This window comes from Zymoseptoria tritici, chromosome 1 (assembly GCF_000219625.1).
Source record: "Zymoseptoria tritici IPO323 chromosome 1, whole genome shotgun sequence".
Taxonomy (NCBI): domain Eukaryota; kingdom Fungi; phylum Ascomycota; class Dothideomycetes; order Mycosphaerellales; family Mycosphaerellaceae; genus Zymoseptoria; species Zymoseptoria tritici.
Window position 1 is genome coordinate 418,762 of NC_018218.1, and position 18,388 is coordinate 437,149.

General features: G+C 49.9%; 3 protein-coding genes across 3 annotated transcripts; 2 read left to right on the forward strand and 1 right to left on the reverse strand.

Annotated features, from left to right (window-relative positions):
* Window positions 1-295: 295 nt before the first annotated feature.
* MYCGRDRAFT_21814 (uncharacterized protein) lies at window positions 296-2,133 on the forward strand (the record flags this gene model as incomplete). Its single annotated transcript, XM_003855825.1, has 2 exons — window positions 296-331; window positions 409-2,133. Coding segments are annotated over 2 exons (1,761 nt in total), but the record flags the coding sequence as incomplete, so codon positions are not given.
* A 1,996-nt stretch (window positions 2,134-4,129) lies between these two features.
* MYCGRDRAFT_28809 (uncharacterized protein) lies at window positions 4,130-4,668 on the forward strand (the record flags this gene model as incomplete). Its single annotated transcript, XM_003855826.1, has 2 exons — window positions 4,130-4,278; window positions 4,332-4,668. Coding segments are annotated over 2 exons (486 nt in total), but the record flags the coding sequence as incomplete, so codon positions are not given.
* An 887-nt stretch (window positions 4,669-5,555) lies between these two features.
* Window positions 5,556-8,221, reverse strand: MYCGRDRAFT_88671 (uncharacterized protein; the record flags this gene model as incomplete). Its single annotated transcript, XM_003857717.1, has 2 exons — window positions 5,556-6,703; window positions 7,489-8,221. The coding sequence occupies 2 exons, from the start codon at window positions 8,219-8,221 to the stop codon at window positions 5,556-5,558; spliced, it is 1,881 nt and encodes a 626-aa protein (XP_003857765.1).
* Window positions 8,222-18,388: the final 10,167 nt, after the last annotated feature.

Here is an 18,388-nt window from a genome sequence, read left to right on the forward strand (position 1 = left end):
CTCATCTTTCCCACGATAAGCGGCGAACACCGAGCCACGGAACATGCCATCTTCGAACAAGCGCCCTGGTGGCAGCGACGATGGTGATGACCGGGGAGAGTCGCCGCACAAGGTCGCCCGACTGGCCCTGGATCAGCACCAACAACATCAGCAGCAGCAGCATCACGACTACACACAACAGTACCACGGACAACTACAGCACGATGGCGGGAATGGAGGAGACTACAACAACCACAGCAATGGCGCGAATGGCACATCGTCCTCGGGAGGGAAGAAGAAGGGTGGTGGAGGTGGTTCGACGCGAACAGGGCAAGCTTGCGACCGGTGCAAGGTGAGATTCGCGCATGCTGTCGCATTGTCTTCTCGACATGCGCCGGACGACTTCACTGACGGTATGACACCTCACAGATACGTAAGATAAGATGCGATGCACGCCCCGGCGGCTGCTCACCCTGTCTGCAAAACAACAGCGAATGCAAAACGACCGATCGCATCACCGGCCGAGCGACCTCCCGCGGCCATACCGAGGTCATCGAGAATGAGAATGCCTCGCTGAAGATGTACCTCCTCGAGCTGCAGCAGCAACTGAAAGAGAATGGTGTCGAGCCGAAGCCTCCTCAGGTCATACGCCATGGACACATGCCGACCAATGCCTCAATACCATTTTGGGGCCAGGGTCAGAATGGAGCGTGGAATCCGGACCAGCATGGCGCATATCCTCCTTCTGCGGCTTCTGCTTCTGCCGCGCCGGAGGAGAGGAGTGCGCAGACGAGCTTGCTGCCGGACTTTCGCGCGGGATGTATTGGGGATAACTACCTTGGGGTGCAGAGTGGGAACAACTGGCTGAGTCCGATTGAAGGGACATCTCTCGCGCTGTTTGGCACGAAGATTGACCTCGCCGAGTTCATGCCTTCTGAGCACGACCCGTTAACTTCCGCCATGTCATATCGGACGTTCCTCAGCCACGCATTCGGTCGAGCACAACCCTTCGTACCGACGATGCCACCCTACGAGCAGTGCAAGGTGTACGCGGAATGGTTCTTTCGCTCTGTCACGCCTTTCACGCCAGTTCTCCACAAGCCTCACTTCATGGATCTTCTGGATCGCATCCATCACCAAAACTACCAGCCAACTCACGCCGAGACTGTCATGGTCCACATGGTCCTTGCCATCATCAACTTCCAATTCTCCTCCCGAAACTCTAACGAGCAGGCTCGTCACGACGCCATGAGCCATTACCAGTATGCGCTCAAGTTCATTCCAGATCTAATCACCGGACACAAGCTAGAGGATATCCAAGCACTAACACTCATCTGCTCTCAACTGCGAAACCAGCCACGTCCGGGTGCAGCATGGATGTTCACGAATATGGTAATGGGTGTGGCTTTGGAGTCTGGACTGCACCGATCGGCGAAAGCATGGCAAACTTCCCCATCCCAGCGTGATGCACACCATTTGGAGATGCGAAAACGCACATTCTGGACCCTGCTCATCCTCCATGTCCACATTAGTGGTAAGCTGGGGCGTCCAATGCCATTTCGCATGGAAGACTTCGATATCGAGATACCGGATGCGGTAGACGATACGGTACGAACTGAGAATGGCACGGAGAATAAGATCTGCTCGTTCCGGGCTGGCATCGAGGGCTTCAAGCTGGTTAGGATCATCATTCAAATCTACTCGTCCATCTACTCGGTCAAGTCCACTGGTCAATACGACGCCAACCTGCGACATCTCGATAAAGAGCTGGCAGAATGGGAAGCCCAGGTGCCTGTGGAATTTTCCATGTCGCAAGCCAAAGACGAAGACCGCGTTTGTGCATTGTACCTCGATATGGGAATGGCAGAGGCGAAATTGCTCCTTCATCACCCCTCTCTCTGTCGATCGATGTCGGAGCAGACGATGCAGTCCAATCTTGACAGCTGTCTGACTTGGTCGTCTCGCCTTTTGGCCAGCGCTACACAACTCAAGGATCGGAAGTCTCTGGATACTACGTGGTACTCCTCCGTCAACTTCCTCGCGGCCATCTTCACCACACTTTTTGCTTATACCGAGCGAAGAGACACGATCACCAGTTCAGATCTCACACGGCTGCGTCAAGACATGGACCAATGGCTCGCCGTCTTTGCTGAAGTGGGCGCACTTCTCGGAGCACTCCCTCAACTCCAAGTCGCCGTCAGATCAATCATCGAGATATCGCTCGGAAACCTCTCCCGCGTCATCGCGGCGAAAACTGCCTCCGCAGCTGTTGCTTCCACCACCGAGTCCCCCTCAGAGCCACAGCCTCAACAGCACACTCACCAGCCCGCTCAAGCATATGACAATGCCTCCTACTCTAACAACACCAGCAGCAACACCAACGGCTACTCCCAACCACCATCTCAATCAAATCCCGACCTCGCCGACTCTGCCTACTCATCCTACCCGCCCACCTTCCATTATCCGTCCTTCGACGGCACATACCCTCAACACCAACAGCAACAGCAAGACGTCAAACCCAATCCCGCCTCACTCGAAGCACAACTCAATGCCCACAACAACGGATCTCAACCACCTCAACCTTCAAACGGCAACGCCGGTTTCATGGCCGCGTATACGGACGCCTTATCCACCAATAACTTCATGGCAAATGGCGGAACAGAAGGCTATGGCCACTCCCATCCTGCGGCATGGCGGCATTTCGCAGATCACATGATGATGAGCGTCGTCGGGAACGACATGTTACACGCGAATGGGACTTCCGCACCGAACTCGGCCAGCACGACCGCCGCCACAAACGGGCTGCCGACCGGAGGTCAACAGGGCAATGGGTATATGAACGACACCAGCGGATTGATGAGTCTGTCGAGTGGCGTGAATGGTGGCGGTGTGGTCAAAGTTCCGGATCACATCAGTAGTATGGAGATGGCTCAGGCGGCGTTGTCGGGGCATGGAGGACAGGTTTGGCCGTTGATGAATTATTCGGGGGGGATCGAGTGAGCATTATATCGACGTGGCTGTCGAGGGGATGGGCAAGGGGAGTTTTCTGGCGTTGAAAGTGTTTCTGGTATACCTCGGTGCGATGCATAGATGCAGATGGGCGTTTTTTTCGGGTGTATATACGTACGTATTTTGAGCGGAATGAGAGGAAGTTTTTGAGGGGTGTCTGCGCCGATGTTTGGAGGTGACACTGTGATGAGATGGTGACCCTGGAATCGGACCACGGAGGATTTTGGACGACCGGCGACCGGCTACATTGTGGTTGGATCTTTCCTCCTTTTAGAGCGTGAGCACACGTGAGATGCACGCAAGTGCTGCCAACTGCCATCCTACAATGCCAAGGTGAATCAACGTGGTCCACTTCACGGATGGCAGCAATGGCTACATCGGAAGCGAAAAACAACTCTCGACTTTGGCGTGCTCACTGGCTTGACTGTGCGGGTATCTGCCGAATTCCTTGAGATTGGATGCCTACCAGACACGAGACGCACGCGACTGCTGCCAACTAATTGCCAACGTACATGCACCCCGCAAACTTTCCTTTCTTCTCACGGCTTTGAGAGCCGGCTACTTCTGGACATTTCCCCTCCTCTTTGCTTTTGCCGGATTCAGGAACAGTGGCATTGGAGAGGGGCTGATGTGGGAGCTATAGCTCTTTTTCTTGGGGATGGGATCAAGTTCGAGTGAGAGTTTGGTGGGAGGAATGCCGTGGCTGGCATTGGTTTTGCTTGGTTTTGGTATGTGAGTCGGACGAGCGGGTTGAGTGTTGAGAATGATGGCAATCGCAAAATGGTCGTAGTAGTCGGCGGTCAAGCATGCAAGAGATGCGCTGGTCAGATCATTCTGACTCGGAGGTCGATTGCGTCAAGCAGCTCGAAGCCGACAGACTCAGGTGCGAGAGAAGGATGGGATTGAGCTTCGGCCGTGCGGTCGACTTGAGAGGGGAAGTCAGTCAAGTTGTACCGTACATGCACACGAGTATGATGCGGGAGGCTTGTCGGGCAATACAAAATAAGTGTCGAGTGCTCTTCCTCTTGCGATCTCCGTCGTCTGCTCTGCTACTTTGCTTCCCGCGATCCTCTGTCGTCCACACGAAGCTCTCCGCCCGCCACAACACCACGCAACAATGAAGCTCTCTCTTTTCGGCCCACTTGCCTACCTTCTCGCGCTCGCCTCTGCACAAGTCAACCGCACCCTTACCAATGGCTGGGGCTCCACACCCTCGGACAGACACTACATCAACGAAACCCAAGCCCAAGCCGTCATAACCGCCGCCATCGCCAAGTCCTACGAGATCGGGTACCATCCCCCTCTATCCCACCTCCCACCCTCCCACTAACCCTCCTCGCCAGCGTCCCAAACAACATCGCCGTCGCCGACCCCTCGTCGCAACTCGTCGCCTTCCTCCGCATGGACAACGCCTTTCTCGCTTCCGCCGACATTTCCATCAAAAAGGCCAAGACCGTGACCCTCTTCAATGGACTCTTCCCTTCCTCTGGGATCTACAACCGCTCGCAGCCAGGTGGAGATTTATGGTCGATTGTGGAGACGAATGGAGGGCTGATTGCTTTCGGGGGTGGGGTTCCGATTTTTGATCATCAGGGGTATTGGATTGGGGCGGTGGGGGTTAGTGGTGGGAGTGTGGAGCAGGATGTTATGGTTGCTACGGCGGGAGCGGAGGCGGTGGGGACGACTGGTGTTGAGATGGGAAGTTCGTAGGAGGAGGGTTGAGGGTCATGGGGTTGGAAGGGGGGATATGGAAGGGCATCGGAGTTGTTCCGTCCATTCTCCTGCTCAGACTGCAGACAACAAGCCACTGAGGGCCGAGTCGTGCGGTGCATTTCGAGCGAGACCACGGAGGTAGGGGGTCGGAGTGGACTGGTGGGTGTTGACTGAGAGCATGGTCTGCAAGGGAAGGGACTCGAATTGAATTGTTGCACAGCATGATAACATACATTAGTCTCCCAACACCTAGCGCCGGCACCGCCTCAGAAAACGCCAGCTCGGTTCTGAATGAGGAAAGCGTTCTTCATGCTGTACGATCGTGCGCTGAACTCCTGCCAAGTATGAAAACGCCAATGAAACAAAGCAACTTTTCCTTCCGCATGATCGAAACAGAGAACAACATGAAAGAAACAAAGCATAGAACTCCTCTCATCCGGCGACTGATGCCCACCTCGCAGGTTACGTGTGGTCTCCATCAAATCGTGATGAAGCAGGCCCAAAATTCACGCGTTCCATGCCAAACAATGCGGGCCATGCGGCGCCTCTCGCGGAATCATTTTGCAATGTCATGCCCATATTATTCCGCGCGAGGGCTCTTCTTCCAATGCGCTGCGATGTGTTGTCGTGCACCAGGTCGCTTTCTCCCGCCTGATTGTACCATGACTGGCGACAAAAGGACCTTATTTGCGCAAAGAGGATCCACCGCAAGCCGCAGCACGGTGTTTTCGTACATAAGTCATTCTTCTCTTCGATTGATTGCTTCGTTTCGTAGACACTGCTCGTGGCGATTAGTTTGGCTGCTCGAGCTCGGCATCTGACGTCTTCACCGCGGACCCGGCCACCGTGTCACTCTACTCTTCAATGCTGGCAGACAGTTCCTTCTTCTTTTCACGGAGAGCCAGGTCCTCGCACTGCGTCTCCGTCTTGAGAGCGTCGGTTGGGATGCTCATCTCTGCGGTCTTGCCCACAGACAGGATTAAGCTACCATCCGCGCCCCTTGCGAAACCCAGATCTTCAGCTTGAATGCCGTAATCCTCGTAGCCGTACTCCTCGTAGTCGTGCTCCTCGTAGTCGTACTCCTCGTAGTCAACTCCAGAAGTCACGCTCTGGGCCTTGTCCCAGAAGTGCTGGAAGTGCGCTGGCAACATTCGAGTGCCCGTGTTCTGGATCATCTCGCCGTAGGAAAACGAGCGGCAGGACAGGTTCAGAAAGAAGCGGTCGTTGAGTGTGAGTGGACCGTCGGTCTGGAACGCCACACTCGAGTCGTTCTCACCTGCTTGTAGTGCGCTGCCCGTCTTCGCATCGATGATCTTGTGGTATGCGCTCCTCTCGTACGCTGACAGATCGTTGAGTTCTTCGACGCTTATTTCCTCGATGATGTTGCCCCACCACCGATCTTGCTGTGTGCGATGTACGACAATTCGATGCAGCTTCATCATGTAGTTTCCCATCGGAGTCTGGATCCATTCGTGGGTCCACTTCTCAGGCTCAAAGTCGCCGCAGGGCTCTGGAGTGTAGAGATAGACGATGAAGCTTGGCTGCAGGCTGCGGCGATTCTTGCTTTCATCGTCGGACCACTCGCAAGCCAGATATGCTTCGCGACGTTTCTCCCTCTCGGCTTTGAGAATTGCTTGGTAGACTGACTGCGCTTCGTTGTAATTCATCTTGGGCAGGTTTTGCATCAGGTTCTGGATGGCGAGAGCAGTCTCCTTGTCGGAAAAGTACCGCCTGCTGATATCTTTGGCAATCGAGATGATGCCCTCGGTAGAAGCGTTGGCCGATGCGTTCTGGGCGGAAGAGCTTTGTTTCGCCTTTCCAGGAGCACCAGACTTGTCGACGTTCATGCCGTTTTCTCCTTCGACGGGGGTCTCGCTCTTGGCCAGCATGTCCTTTGGTTCTTCGGGACTCATGTTGCGCACGTTGGATTGTTCAGACAACAGCTCCGCCATCTTAAGCGCGTGGCACTTGGAGCGGCTGATGGTGAAGAGGAGGGTGCGTTCTGTGCTGCGGTGCCTAGTTCAGCGGCGCCTATGTGCGCGAGGAATATATGCTCCGGAGTTGCGCGACAACGAGAATGAGGAGTGCAAGATGAATTGTATGTTTTACATGGAAGAATGTTGCTTCACGAGTGTTTGTGATTTGTACCCGCAGCGGACCGTTCCCGTTCTACGGCCCGGCAAGTGAATGCAAATCTGAGAACATTGAAGCTGAGCTGCGGGGTTGGTACATGGATCTAGCTCAAATGGTGAAACAAACAATTAGGGAACTGTAGCAGCTCGCAGGTATGCTACGAAAATACCATAGAAACAAAGCCATCAAGCAGACGCATCCAGACAAAGCCACGCAAGACAAGAGAACCCCCGAGAAAAGAAAGAACATTGCGAGCTTGGTCAGACGGCTTCCAACAGTGCCACTTGGTCCAGACAGAATGTCTCCAGCTCGGCGGAGTAGAGACCTTCACCCGCCTCATGGTTCGAACTCGTGAACCCGTGGACCGTAGCTCAAAGTCCGCAAGGCTTCTGTTGAAGCGACTTGGCTTCAAAGTGCTTCCCCACTCTACCATACAACTCGTAATGAAGACAAATCCAAAGTTTTGTGCACACAAGTTCTTCTGCCTCTAGCGTTTGCTAAGGTGGAGACCATGCTCTGGACTGGTATCGTTGCGCAGATGTCCATCACATTCTTGGGATCAGTGCCGAATGCAAAAAGAGCCTTTGAAACAGTCGCGTCGTAGCAATCATCGCGTCGAGCATCAAATTCTGTTCGTTTCCGATGCAGCTGCACCTTCTGTCGTGTGAGAAAGTTTTGCTATTGCAGCTGTGGCACCAGTCTTGCCAGGCAGGGCAACGACCGGCATCTCTGAGCCATTCACACCGTCTTGTGCAGACAAGATGTTATCTCGCGCCCTGCTCGCCTGTGCGGGTGCTCGAGGGTTGCAGAACTCGTTCGGATCGTCCATGCATTGACGCTTCGAAAGATGATCTTGATCCACTTCCGCACCGACGTCGTGAGCGGAGTCTGCCCGCTTACGGGATCGCACAGTGGAAGACAGCCCACCAGTCGTAAGACGTTCGACGTTCACAGCTGGTGACTTCAGCTGAGTATCTGGATCATCGAGATTGGGTAGCGGCTTCTCCCCTGGCGAGAGTTGAGGGTCCTGTTTGTTTGACGGCTTTGAGATCTGGCCGCGATTGTTTCCCAGCGGAGTTTGATTTGTTGCCGAAAGCTCGGGGCGCGTTCCCGCGCGCTGCGGTGGGCGTGTCGCGCTGCGTTGAATGCCCTCCAATAATCTGTTGGTACCAACATCATTCCTGTTGGTGTGGACTCCGGTGCTGTGCATTCTCTCGCTATTGAAACCTGCCTCGTTGATCATTGCAGCCGGTTCCATGTCGCGTGGGAAGGCATCTCTGTTGGATTCGTACCGGACTTGATCGCGGTACCTCCTGAAGTCCTTCCGAGAGAGGCGCGTTCCAGCGTGCTGAATCGGTTGCTTGTAGGTGAAAGTTTTGTACCCCATGTTCACAAAAGACGTATCTTTCAATTGGAGTAGGCCACTGGTTTTGAAGACGTGATGAGTTTGGGGTCCTGTTCGGTGCGTGTATTGATCGTCGATGTCGTGATATAGTCCTCTTCCTTGCTGCGGTAGACCCATCACACCCCGGTCTCCTCTTGTCTCGATGAGATTTCCGTACCACTGGTACTGGCCCAGATGATGGACAATGGCGCGGTATGGTTTCAATATGAACTCTCCGACGGTCGTTGATACGCGTCGCGGGTCCCAAACAGGTATGCGAGCATCTCCAAGAGGCTCTAGAAGAAAGACATACACAATGTCGCCTGGTCTGAGGCTTGTGTTCAAAAACACCAAAAACCTCGCTCAGGTTTACTTGAACCCTTGAAGCCTTAGGCACCGTTTTACTTGAAGGCTCGTTATTATCACATAACTCGCTCGTTTCAGTTAGTCTATATAGCTTGAGGGCCTTCGCCCTTATAAATCAGTATTATTCTTTTTCCGCTTTTTGATTATCTGGTAGCTAAGAGCACTTAAGGCGGCTCCTTAGCCGTCTTACCGGCTGGCTCTGCCACTTGAGGGTTAGAGCTGGCCGGATGCTCGATTTATTGCCCATTTAATTAAACCAGCTTGAAACGACTCTGGTTTAAGACCTCCTTAGACCTATAGACTATACCGGACTTTCTACTTAGACTATACACCTAACTAGAAGCACCGGGTTTTCTATAGCTGGGGGTCTTATACATAGCGATTTACTTGGCGGTGCTATGTGTGCTAGATTTCTAACTTCTACTTAAACGTTAACGCAAAACTCGTTTTGCCTTAAGTTTAAGACTTAAAGTATAGAATTACCGCACTTAAAACTAGTTACCTAAACACTTAAAGCGCGCTATGTTTGAACACGACAATAGCCAGAGCTGCCTGGCCGCTTAAGGAACTACAAGGAGGAAGTTATAACCCTTTAAGTTACCGGAAGCAACAACAACAGCAACTTAATTCAGTTCGATTAATAACCTATCCTACTAAGACAAGATGTCCGTTACTAGCTAAGCCGAAGGAACTACAGAGCTTCCTTCCTCCTACGACTTAAACCTAACAGTCGCTAAAGGAGAAAGGCTTAAGGAAGATAGGCAAGGCTATCTAAGCCTGATTAACGAACTCAATCGTATTAAGGAACGAGGTAGCGATGCAAGGGCGGCACTATCTACTACTGCTCGTCTCTTCCCTGAAGGAGATCCTTAGACGGATCCCCTAGCTCCACTTAGAGCTAATGTTACCTTCCGAACTCCTACTTAACTAAGCCGACCTACTGTTAATGTAGGCTTAGGCCCTACTCGTTTTAGCGAGCATATGGCCGCCTTAAGGGAGATAGAGGAACATATTAATCGACTTGAAGCGGACGCTGTCCTACTTTAGGCCGAGAACGCCCGCTTGTCCCAGGAGCCTGTTCGAGCAGGATCTGCTAATAGGCCTATCCGGGGACTAAGCGAGCTAGGAGCCGTACGGTTTAAGCTATCCCTATATCGAGGAGATAACCCTAGACACGGCTTAAGTAACGATAAGGGACTAAGTCGTCCCTATCGCTACACGTCTGGAACACTAGGCAGGGATACAACTCCCCTTAATTCCTTAGATACTTCTATTAAGGCTTCCGTCCGGGCACTAGAACCATACTAGGGAGACACTCGAAACAACGCTGCTAATATCTAGGTCAGGTCTATAGAGCGTTACTTAAGGTCTTAGATTGCCCTAAGATAGAGGGGTATCCGCCTATCCGAAGCTAACCTTATCGAATTAGTAGGTGGCTAGATGCAGCGTAACGCCCTTGCTTAATAGGAGGAACAGGAAGAGACTTGTAGGCTTAAAATCATCGAGGGAACCCATACCCTTAACTTAATACTCGGCAACCTCGTCTCCTATTTCTAAGATTATTATTACTAAAAGAAGCTCTAGAGATAATACCGAGCTCTTAAGCAAACAGGAGGTGTTATTACCTTCTATTACAAAATCCTCTCTGTAGCTCGCATGCTTAAGCTAAGGCCTAATAACTTCTCTAATGCTACTATCTTCTTTAATAGGCTTAAGCTGTTAATTCGAGCAGAGCTTATTCGACACAAGCTTACCCCTTAAAAGGCTGGACTACAGGAGATTATAGACCAGGCTTAAGCTATCGACGCAGCCAACTAGGAGGTCGTAGATTCTTAAAGGGGCCTAAGAATAGATGCCCCTGCCTTTAAGGAAAACCGCAATGCTCTTGCTCGAAAAGCCTTTAAGCTAAGAAAGGTAAACAAGACTACGGTAGAGTATGTTGCCGCTGCCCTTAAACATATAGCTACCGACAACAACTCCAAACCTTAAGAGTATTCCTTAAAGTGCTATAACTGCGGAGTCGCCGGACATACCTAGTATCGCTGTTAGAAGAAGCTTAAGCTAGACTTGCAGAAGAAGCAGGACGACTACAACAGACGCAAGGGGGGCTTAAGCAAGCCGACAAAAAAATAGACAGCGACTTAGATGCTAAGGATTCTAAGTCGTCTGTTGCGTCGCCCTTATTGCTTAGGACCCCTCCTAATACTTAACTTAACTACCTTAACGCTATAGGACCAAACCTTTTAGTTACCCCTAGACGCTTAGGTTCAAGTAAGCATTCTGTTAAGGCCAAGTTCCTGTTCGACACTAGGGCTACGCGTGTATACGTCTCACGAACGATCGCGGACTAGTTTCCGGAGGCTTAAGTGGCTATAGATTCCCAGACCGTGGTTTTGCCTAACGGCACAGCAATAGAGACAACCCTTAGGGTTAAGCTGCCTTACCAGCTCCGTAACTTTAAGGGGGAAATCACTGCCCGAGTGCTTAATCTCGCTAATCACGAGGTAATCCTTAGCCTTAAATAGTTCAGGCAGTACTGCCCGACTATTAATTTCTTTACGAACAAGGTGTACTTATACGACAACGGTGTCAAGTATGCTATACCATGCTCTAGATACGCTCCTGACTTAAGGAGCGTTCCGGTAGATAAGGACCTCTGTTCCCTTAAGGAACTGGAGGACTTACTTAACGTTAATCCCGACATGCCCTTATATCTCTTAAACATAGATAAATACCAGGAGCGGCAGCAGGAGAGGGAACGCGATCCTAAGGACGACCCTATGTCCCTTAAGGAAGACGACGTTCCTCCTCCCTTAAGTAAGGAACCCAGCTTAAGCCGCATTATCCTAGACAATAGGGATCTGTTTAGATCTTCCTTGCCTAACAAGCTACCGAAGGACCAGTTTATTATGCATTTAATTAACACCGGGGACTACAAGCCAATTAATTAACAGCCTTACTAGCTGTCTTATGCCCAATCGCTTAAACAGGAGTCTTAAATCGAGGAACTCTGGAAGCGTAGGTTGATTAACAAATCCCAATTAGCTTAGGGAAGCCCTGTGTTACTTGTACCTAAGCCAGGAGGGAAATAGCGAATGTGCGTTAATTTCAGGGCTCTAAACAACGCTACCGTTAAGGATCGATTCCCCCTACCTCGGATTTCCGACTACTTAGATGCATTTTATAGTTTAAGGTACTTTACTAAGATTAACTTAACCTCCGGGTTCTGGCAATTAAAAGTAAAGGAAGAGGACTAGCATAAGACAGCATTTAACACTCGCCAGGGCAAATACTACTTTAAGGTAATGCCTTTTAGCTTATGCAATGCACCGGCAAGCTTCTAGAGCTTAATAAACAAAGCCCTAAGAAAGCACCTTTACAAGACGTGTATAGTTTACTTAGACGACATCGTAATCTTCTCCGAGACTTTAGAGGAGCACGAAGTCCACTTAAAGGAAGTCCTGGATATCCTGCGATTACAAGAGCTGTATTACTCCCCTAAGAAATGCTACATTAGGGTTAAGGAATTCGACTTCTATAGGCACCGAGTAAGCTATAATTAAGTTAGGCCTATAGAAGACAAGATCTCTATTATTAGAGACTGGCTACAGCCGACTAACGCTTAAGAAGTGCGGCAGTTTATTAGGCTAGCTTCCTTCTACCGCAAGTACGTTAGAGACTTTGCTAGGCACGCTGCTCTACTGTTAGACCTCCTTAAGGAAGATGACTTGCTGCTGCGTACTAAGAAGAAGCGCCCTATTAAGTAAACTGCCTAGTGCACTATCGCTTTTGCGAAGCTTAAGGAAGCCCTATACAGCGAGCTAGTGCTGATTATGCTAGACACTAAGAAGCCCTTTATTATTGAAACGGATGCAAGTGAGTAGGCGCTTAGTGCAGTCCTATATTAAGCTAACTCTAGGAAATTGCATCCGGTTGCTTTCGAGGGCCGCAAGCTGCAAGGGGTAGAACTAAACTATCTAGTACACGAGAAGGAGCTCCTTGCTATTAAGGAAGCCCTTCGAAAATGGAACCACTACATCGACAATAGGACCAAGACTTAAGTAATTACGGATTACCACAGCCTACAGTACCTAAAAACCTCGAAGACTCTAACTAAGCGGCTTGCACGCTAGATTAAGGAGTTTTAAGCTTACAACATCGACATCCGCTACCGCAAGGGGAGTAAGGCTATAGTCCCTAATGCCCTCTCCCGCCGGCCGGACTTGATAGAAGGTACCCTAGCTAACATGGCCGGGGAGGGTTCTGCATAGCCTAGGGATTAATTACTTAAACCCGCGGACTTCTTGACTGCTTTGCCTTACTCCTTTAAGGAGAGCGCTATAAGGGGGACGATTATACGAGGATTCTCCGAGCGTAAGGTAGTTAATAGAGTAATCTATTTCAAAACTATAGGGGAGATGCCTAAGAACAAGAAGCTGAGCCGCTTAATTAAAAAGAAGGTGTCAGATCTTGTCCTTAAGGACGACCTCCTGTATTATCGCGAGGCTGATAGAAGCCTTGTACCCTACGTAGATCCGGAATTCCAGTAGGACTTCCTTAAGCGCTACTATAATAACTACGGGCACTTCGCACTACCCGGCGTCTGCAGTATTCTTCGAGCGAGGGGCTGGTAGTAGTTACTTAAACAGGATGTTTATAACTACGCTTCCACTTGCCCTTAGTGTTAAGCTACGAAGAAGAAGTCCCGGAGTCCCCTGCAGGAACCGCGATTCTACTAAGCTAATTCCAAGCTTAAGCTATTTAAGCGCTAGGCGATTAATGTTGTCGGTCTAATGCCTGTTACACTTGATAGTAACAAGTACATTATTACAGCTGTAGATTATGCCACTAGTTGGCCGGTTGTAAGGGCCACCTCGAATTAGGAAACCGAGACAGTCGCTCGTTTTGTTTAAGAAGAGATCTATACGAACTTTGGACCCCTAAGGGAAGTCCTTAGTAACAATAGATCCAACTTTATAAGCAAGGCGTTTAATATCCTTATAGATACCCTTCAAGCTAACTATAGGCTAACGACGCCCTACCATCCCCGCACGAACGGGAAGGTTAAAGCCTTAAACGGTGTTCTCGGCCGGATCCTTTCCAAAATGTGCTACGGTAAAAGCGTACACGCTTAGGACTTATACCTTCCTAAGGCGCTGTATTTAAGTCGAATCCGGGCCCAGTCCGGTTGTGGATACAGCCCCTTCTTCCTCTTGTTCGGCCAGCAACCCCGAATACTTGAGGATTATCCGTACCTGCGTCCGATGCAGCTTAAGCCCGAGGATCCTAAATCTAGGTATTAAGTAATGCAGAACGCTAGGACGATTGCCGCAGAAAAGCTACTTACGAAAGCAGTAAGAGCCGGCGCTATTAGTAGACACACCTTTAAGGAAACTAATAGCAAGTTTATCGAGGGAGACTTTGTTCTTGTCTTAAATAAGACTAAGACGAAGCTCCAACCGACCTTTGTAGGTCCCTTTAAGGTAATCAAGCGAAGCTAGCTTAGTACGTATACCTTAGAGTCCTACGACGGGTCTGTAGTTAAGCATTAAGTGCATAGTAATCGCCTGATCCGCGCTAACTGCACTAGTTTTAGGGACTGGCAGAAGCGCTGTAGACAGGAGATTTTACTTAAGGCCGCTGGCCAGGAGTTTAAGGACTCCTTGCGTAATAATCTTGCACTTAATCTACGCTTAAGTTTCTCTACTCTAGCGACTATCCCTAAGCAGAAGTGGGACAAGTTGTCTTTACAGCAGCTTAAACGGTTAGGAGCCCTTCGATTCCTTTTAGGGGAGGGCAAACCTTTAGATTCTTTAAAAACTAACGACTAGCCAAAGTTTTAACACAAGCTTAAACTCGCTGCTTATAAGATCCGAAGGAAGCATAGAGATGTTTCACGCGCGAATCGAGACAATGCTAAGGAGGTAGAGAAACTTAAGGCTACTCTCGAAAAGAAACGTCTTAGGGAGCTAAAGAAGTTAGCACCCTTAAGTTAGCTAGTTATATATCCGGTAAATGCAGTAGCAACATTAAGGGAAGACGCTTAAGTTAACCCTGTTGCAGCAACTGTTCCTGTCCCTACGGAGCCTGTTATAGAAGAAACGGAAGAGGAACCACTTGTAATCCCTTCCGAGCTCCAGGAGACTCTACTTAAACCCTAAGGGGAGTCGGGTAATAACGAGGATACTATTGTAGTTGTACCCCGTCGACGACCACCCTAGAACACAAGGGAAGCTCCTCGTGATCCTGCGGTGCAGCTACGAAGGAAGCTAACCTTTAAGTCTAAACGAAAGGTTAATGCGGGGGCCTAAGTTTAATAGATCCCCCGGAGGGTTTTTATTTTATGTTTTTATACTTAAGGCTAGTCCTCAAGTGCTATTATACATTTATTTCGCGCTAGCTTTCTAGCGTCGTATCGCATTACATCGCATACAGAAAAAAGAAAAACAAGAAAAACAACGCTTTTAGTGCTCCTGCTTAAGCCTACGAATTTTCCACCGATCCCACTTAGACCCGAATTAACCCTTCTTAGCCTGCTCCCTCTTAGCATCTTCTTCCTTCTTAGTAATGAGCTGCGTCTTAAGGGCTGACATCACCGCCTGCAAGTGTAGTATCTAAGGAGTAATGCCTTGATTAGCCCTAAGACGCACTTAAGCCCGCGAGAGAGCTATCTAGACGACTTAATATACGGAGTAGCGCTTGTTAAAGCGGTTGCGGTAGAGCTGCTCGATGTGCTCCGTGTACACGCGCGTACGTTAGCTTCCTTAAGGAACTGTTAGGCCCTCTACGCCGTATGCTTAACGCCTATTGTTAGCCCGAGGAGCCGTGCCAAAAAACAGGTTCCCCTAGGTAGCGAAACCGCTTAAGGGGAGCACTAGCTCGTGTACAAGGCGGCCGGAGAAGGTTGGAATTAGGTCGTAATTATTAGTTAAGCTAGTCCGTGCTAGTATTAAGGTCTGATCGATGGCGTATAAGAGCCTCTCTCCTTCGTGCATCAGATCTACGAAATCCTCCGCCGCATTATAGAACGGTAGGCTTGGAGATTAACGAGCTAGAGCTGGTGCGTTTCGAACCGGAGCTTGAACAGGAGCGGGCATAGTGCTCGGCCGAGGAGGCGGGCCCCGACGAGTACTTAAACTAGGGGGCCCTAGCGCTGGAGTGCCTTGACGATCGCCTGTCGGGAAGAGGGCGGGGCCAGGCCTAGAGGAGCCTTGTTGCCCTATACGGAAGAGTGGAGGTGCGTTAGCCGGACGGGTCGTACACCTAGCTTAAGGGTTGTCGCGGCGATACATATTATCTATAGTTATAGGCATTCCTTAGGCGTAGTTCTTAGGAAGCTAGAAGGACAAAGGCCTAGCACCCGGGGACCTACCGAACCCCCTTAAAGGATCTAAGTAAGGACGCTCTAGCCGCGAAGGAGTAGTGTCTATCTCCTTACGAGCAGACAAAGGACCCCTTAAGTTAGGAGAACGAGCTGCGACAGCTATTAAGTTAATGTCCTCTATGTCGGCGATGTTCGTCTAACTAGTAAGGAATAGATTGAGCAGCTACGTAACTCTACCGGATCCAGAATCGAAAGGTCTAGGGCTAGAAGGCGTCGGGCTTAAGGGCACTTGGATAGGCTCTTCTAGGAGCGGAATTAAGACTTCCTCCTTAAAGTCTACCTACTCGTCCTCCGTATCGTTATTACCTTCCTTAGCCTTCGGGTTCCTCTTCTTAGTCCTAGTCTTTCCCTAGAGTTTAGAATCTCTAACCGAACAGCGATCGTAGTAGTTAGTGTAGCTGTAGTTAGCACAGCAGCTAAAGCAGCCTCTACTACTGCGGCATAACTTAAAGGGACTAGCCTTGCGCTTGCCGGACTCGCAGCTACAGTTGCCTTCTTAAGGGCTGCCGCCGAGAGCTTAAGTAAAAAGAGAGACTAGACGCTATTGCTTGCAGGCCCTAATAAGGTAACCGTCCGGTTTACGCTAGTCTAAGCTGCGCAGATCGCCTAGCTTGAACGCTTAAAGTCCATCGATTAAGGCATTAAGTTAGGAAATCGTAAAGGTAGCTAGAAATTGCCGAAGGTACTTAATAGGCGCATTCGAAACTATAATTAGACAATACATTACTTCCCTTATTTATGCGTCCGTAACCGCGATGCGATTAGAGGCTAGGCTAGGAGTGAGGAGAGCTTTAAGTCGAGCGCCGACAGAGGCGTGCATAGCAGTACTATCAATGTTTCCTTAAGGGTCGAAGCGATCTAGCTTAGGGTACAAGCTACGAAGATCCGGAGAGCAGTTAAGGACGTTGCGAGGCATCGTAGGGTCCTAACCTTGTGCGGCAGTGCGACTCCTTAAGCTACGGCCCTAGTTCGCTAGTTAAGGGTTGCGCTAAGGGATTTCGTAATTGTTGCTTGTAGGAGCGCGCGTGCCTAGTAGCTTAGACCTAAGGCTTAAGGCAGACATGTTAAGCCCGTCGCGATAAGCATCGTATGCCGACTTGTAACCGGTGGCTTGCTTATACCCGAATTTAGTATACTCTATGCGGTTACGCCGAGACATAACATTAGGCTAGACGTAAAGTTTCCTTAAAGCGAACTTGTCCATTAATTCTTAGGTAGTAGCAGCTCGTAACGGCTGCTTCTTGCTACTTAAGACCGAGCTAAATGCTTAAGTTAACATCCTTACATCTAAGTATCCGCGCTTAACTGTCTTAATAGCGCTTTAAACAGCCTTCGTAGGAGGGAACTTAGGGGCTAGTTTGCGAGGAGATCGGCGGAGCTACTTGTCGACCTTGTCGTCCTTACTCTTGTTATCCTTCTTGCGCTTGTCTTCGTTACCCTTCGCTATAGCGACTGTTGCTTAAGGTATGTTATAATGTTGTAAGGTGTAGTAATCGTGGACTATGTAAAGGTCCAAGGAAAAGGGAAGGAAAGGGTTGCGGAAGTTAATAAAAGAGAGAGGGTTTAAAAACAAGAACGTAGTCGCTTTTGTGCCCTTAGAGGGGCGACCTACTAGTGAATTCGACTACGTGCCAGCAGTTACCAGCTTAAGGCTTGTGATAGTACGTAAATTGGATCATTTACCTGCTAGAATTAGCTAGACGATTGCACTTAAGCCCTTACCTTCCGAGCAATTACGGACCTCCTAGATTACGCTCGTTCATTCGACATTACGCACACCCACTTAAGAGCATTAGCATATAACCTGAGCCTTTAATTAAGGTTGTCACGAACGCTTAAGGTCACGCATTCACTAAAGGGGAGGATGTTTAAAAACACTAAAAACCTCGCTTAGGTTTACTTAAACCCTTAAAGCCTTAGGCACCGTTTCACTTGAAGGCTCGTCATTATCACATAACTCGCTCGTTTCAGTTAGTCTATATAGCTTAAGGGCCTTCGCCCTCATAAATTAGTATCATTCTTTTTCCGCTTTTTGATCACTTGCTTGATTGTCTCGTTGGTTGTCGGAGAACCCGTCGGCGCGTAGACGCTGGCGCTGAGCTTCGGTGAGTTGGTGAAGGTAGGTGCGATGGATTTTTGCTTGATCCTCGGGGGTGAGGTTTTCGATACTGATCAGATGCTGTCCATGCATGATCACAAAGTACGTTGAGATCGGAGCGAATTCTTGCACAGCAGTCCCCGGAGTCTCCCTTCTCTGATTGTAGAGCACTCGACCTTGCTCTCTATCCTCACTAGAAAGCTCGTTCAGACCGCGGTGGCCCTCACCGATTTTTTCCCACTCCTTGACGGCTTTCTCTGGGCCACTGATGTCCAGCCCGTCGCTGGGTGGCAAGGACATGTGGGTACGCTTCTGCGCCGCC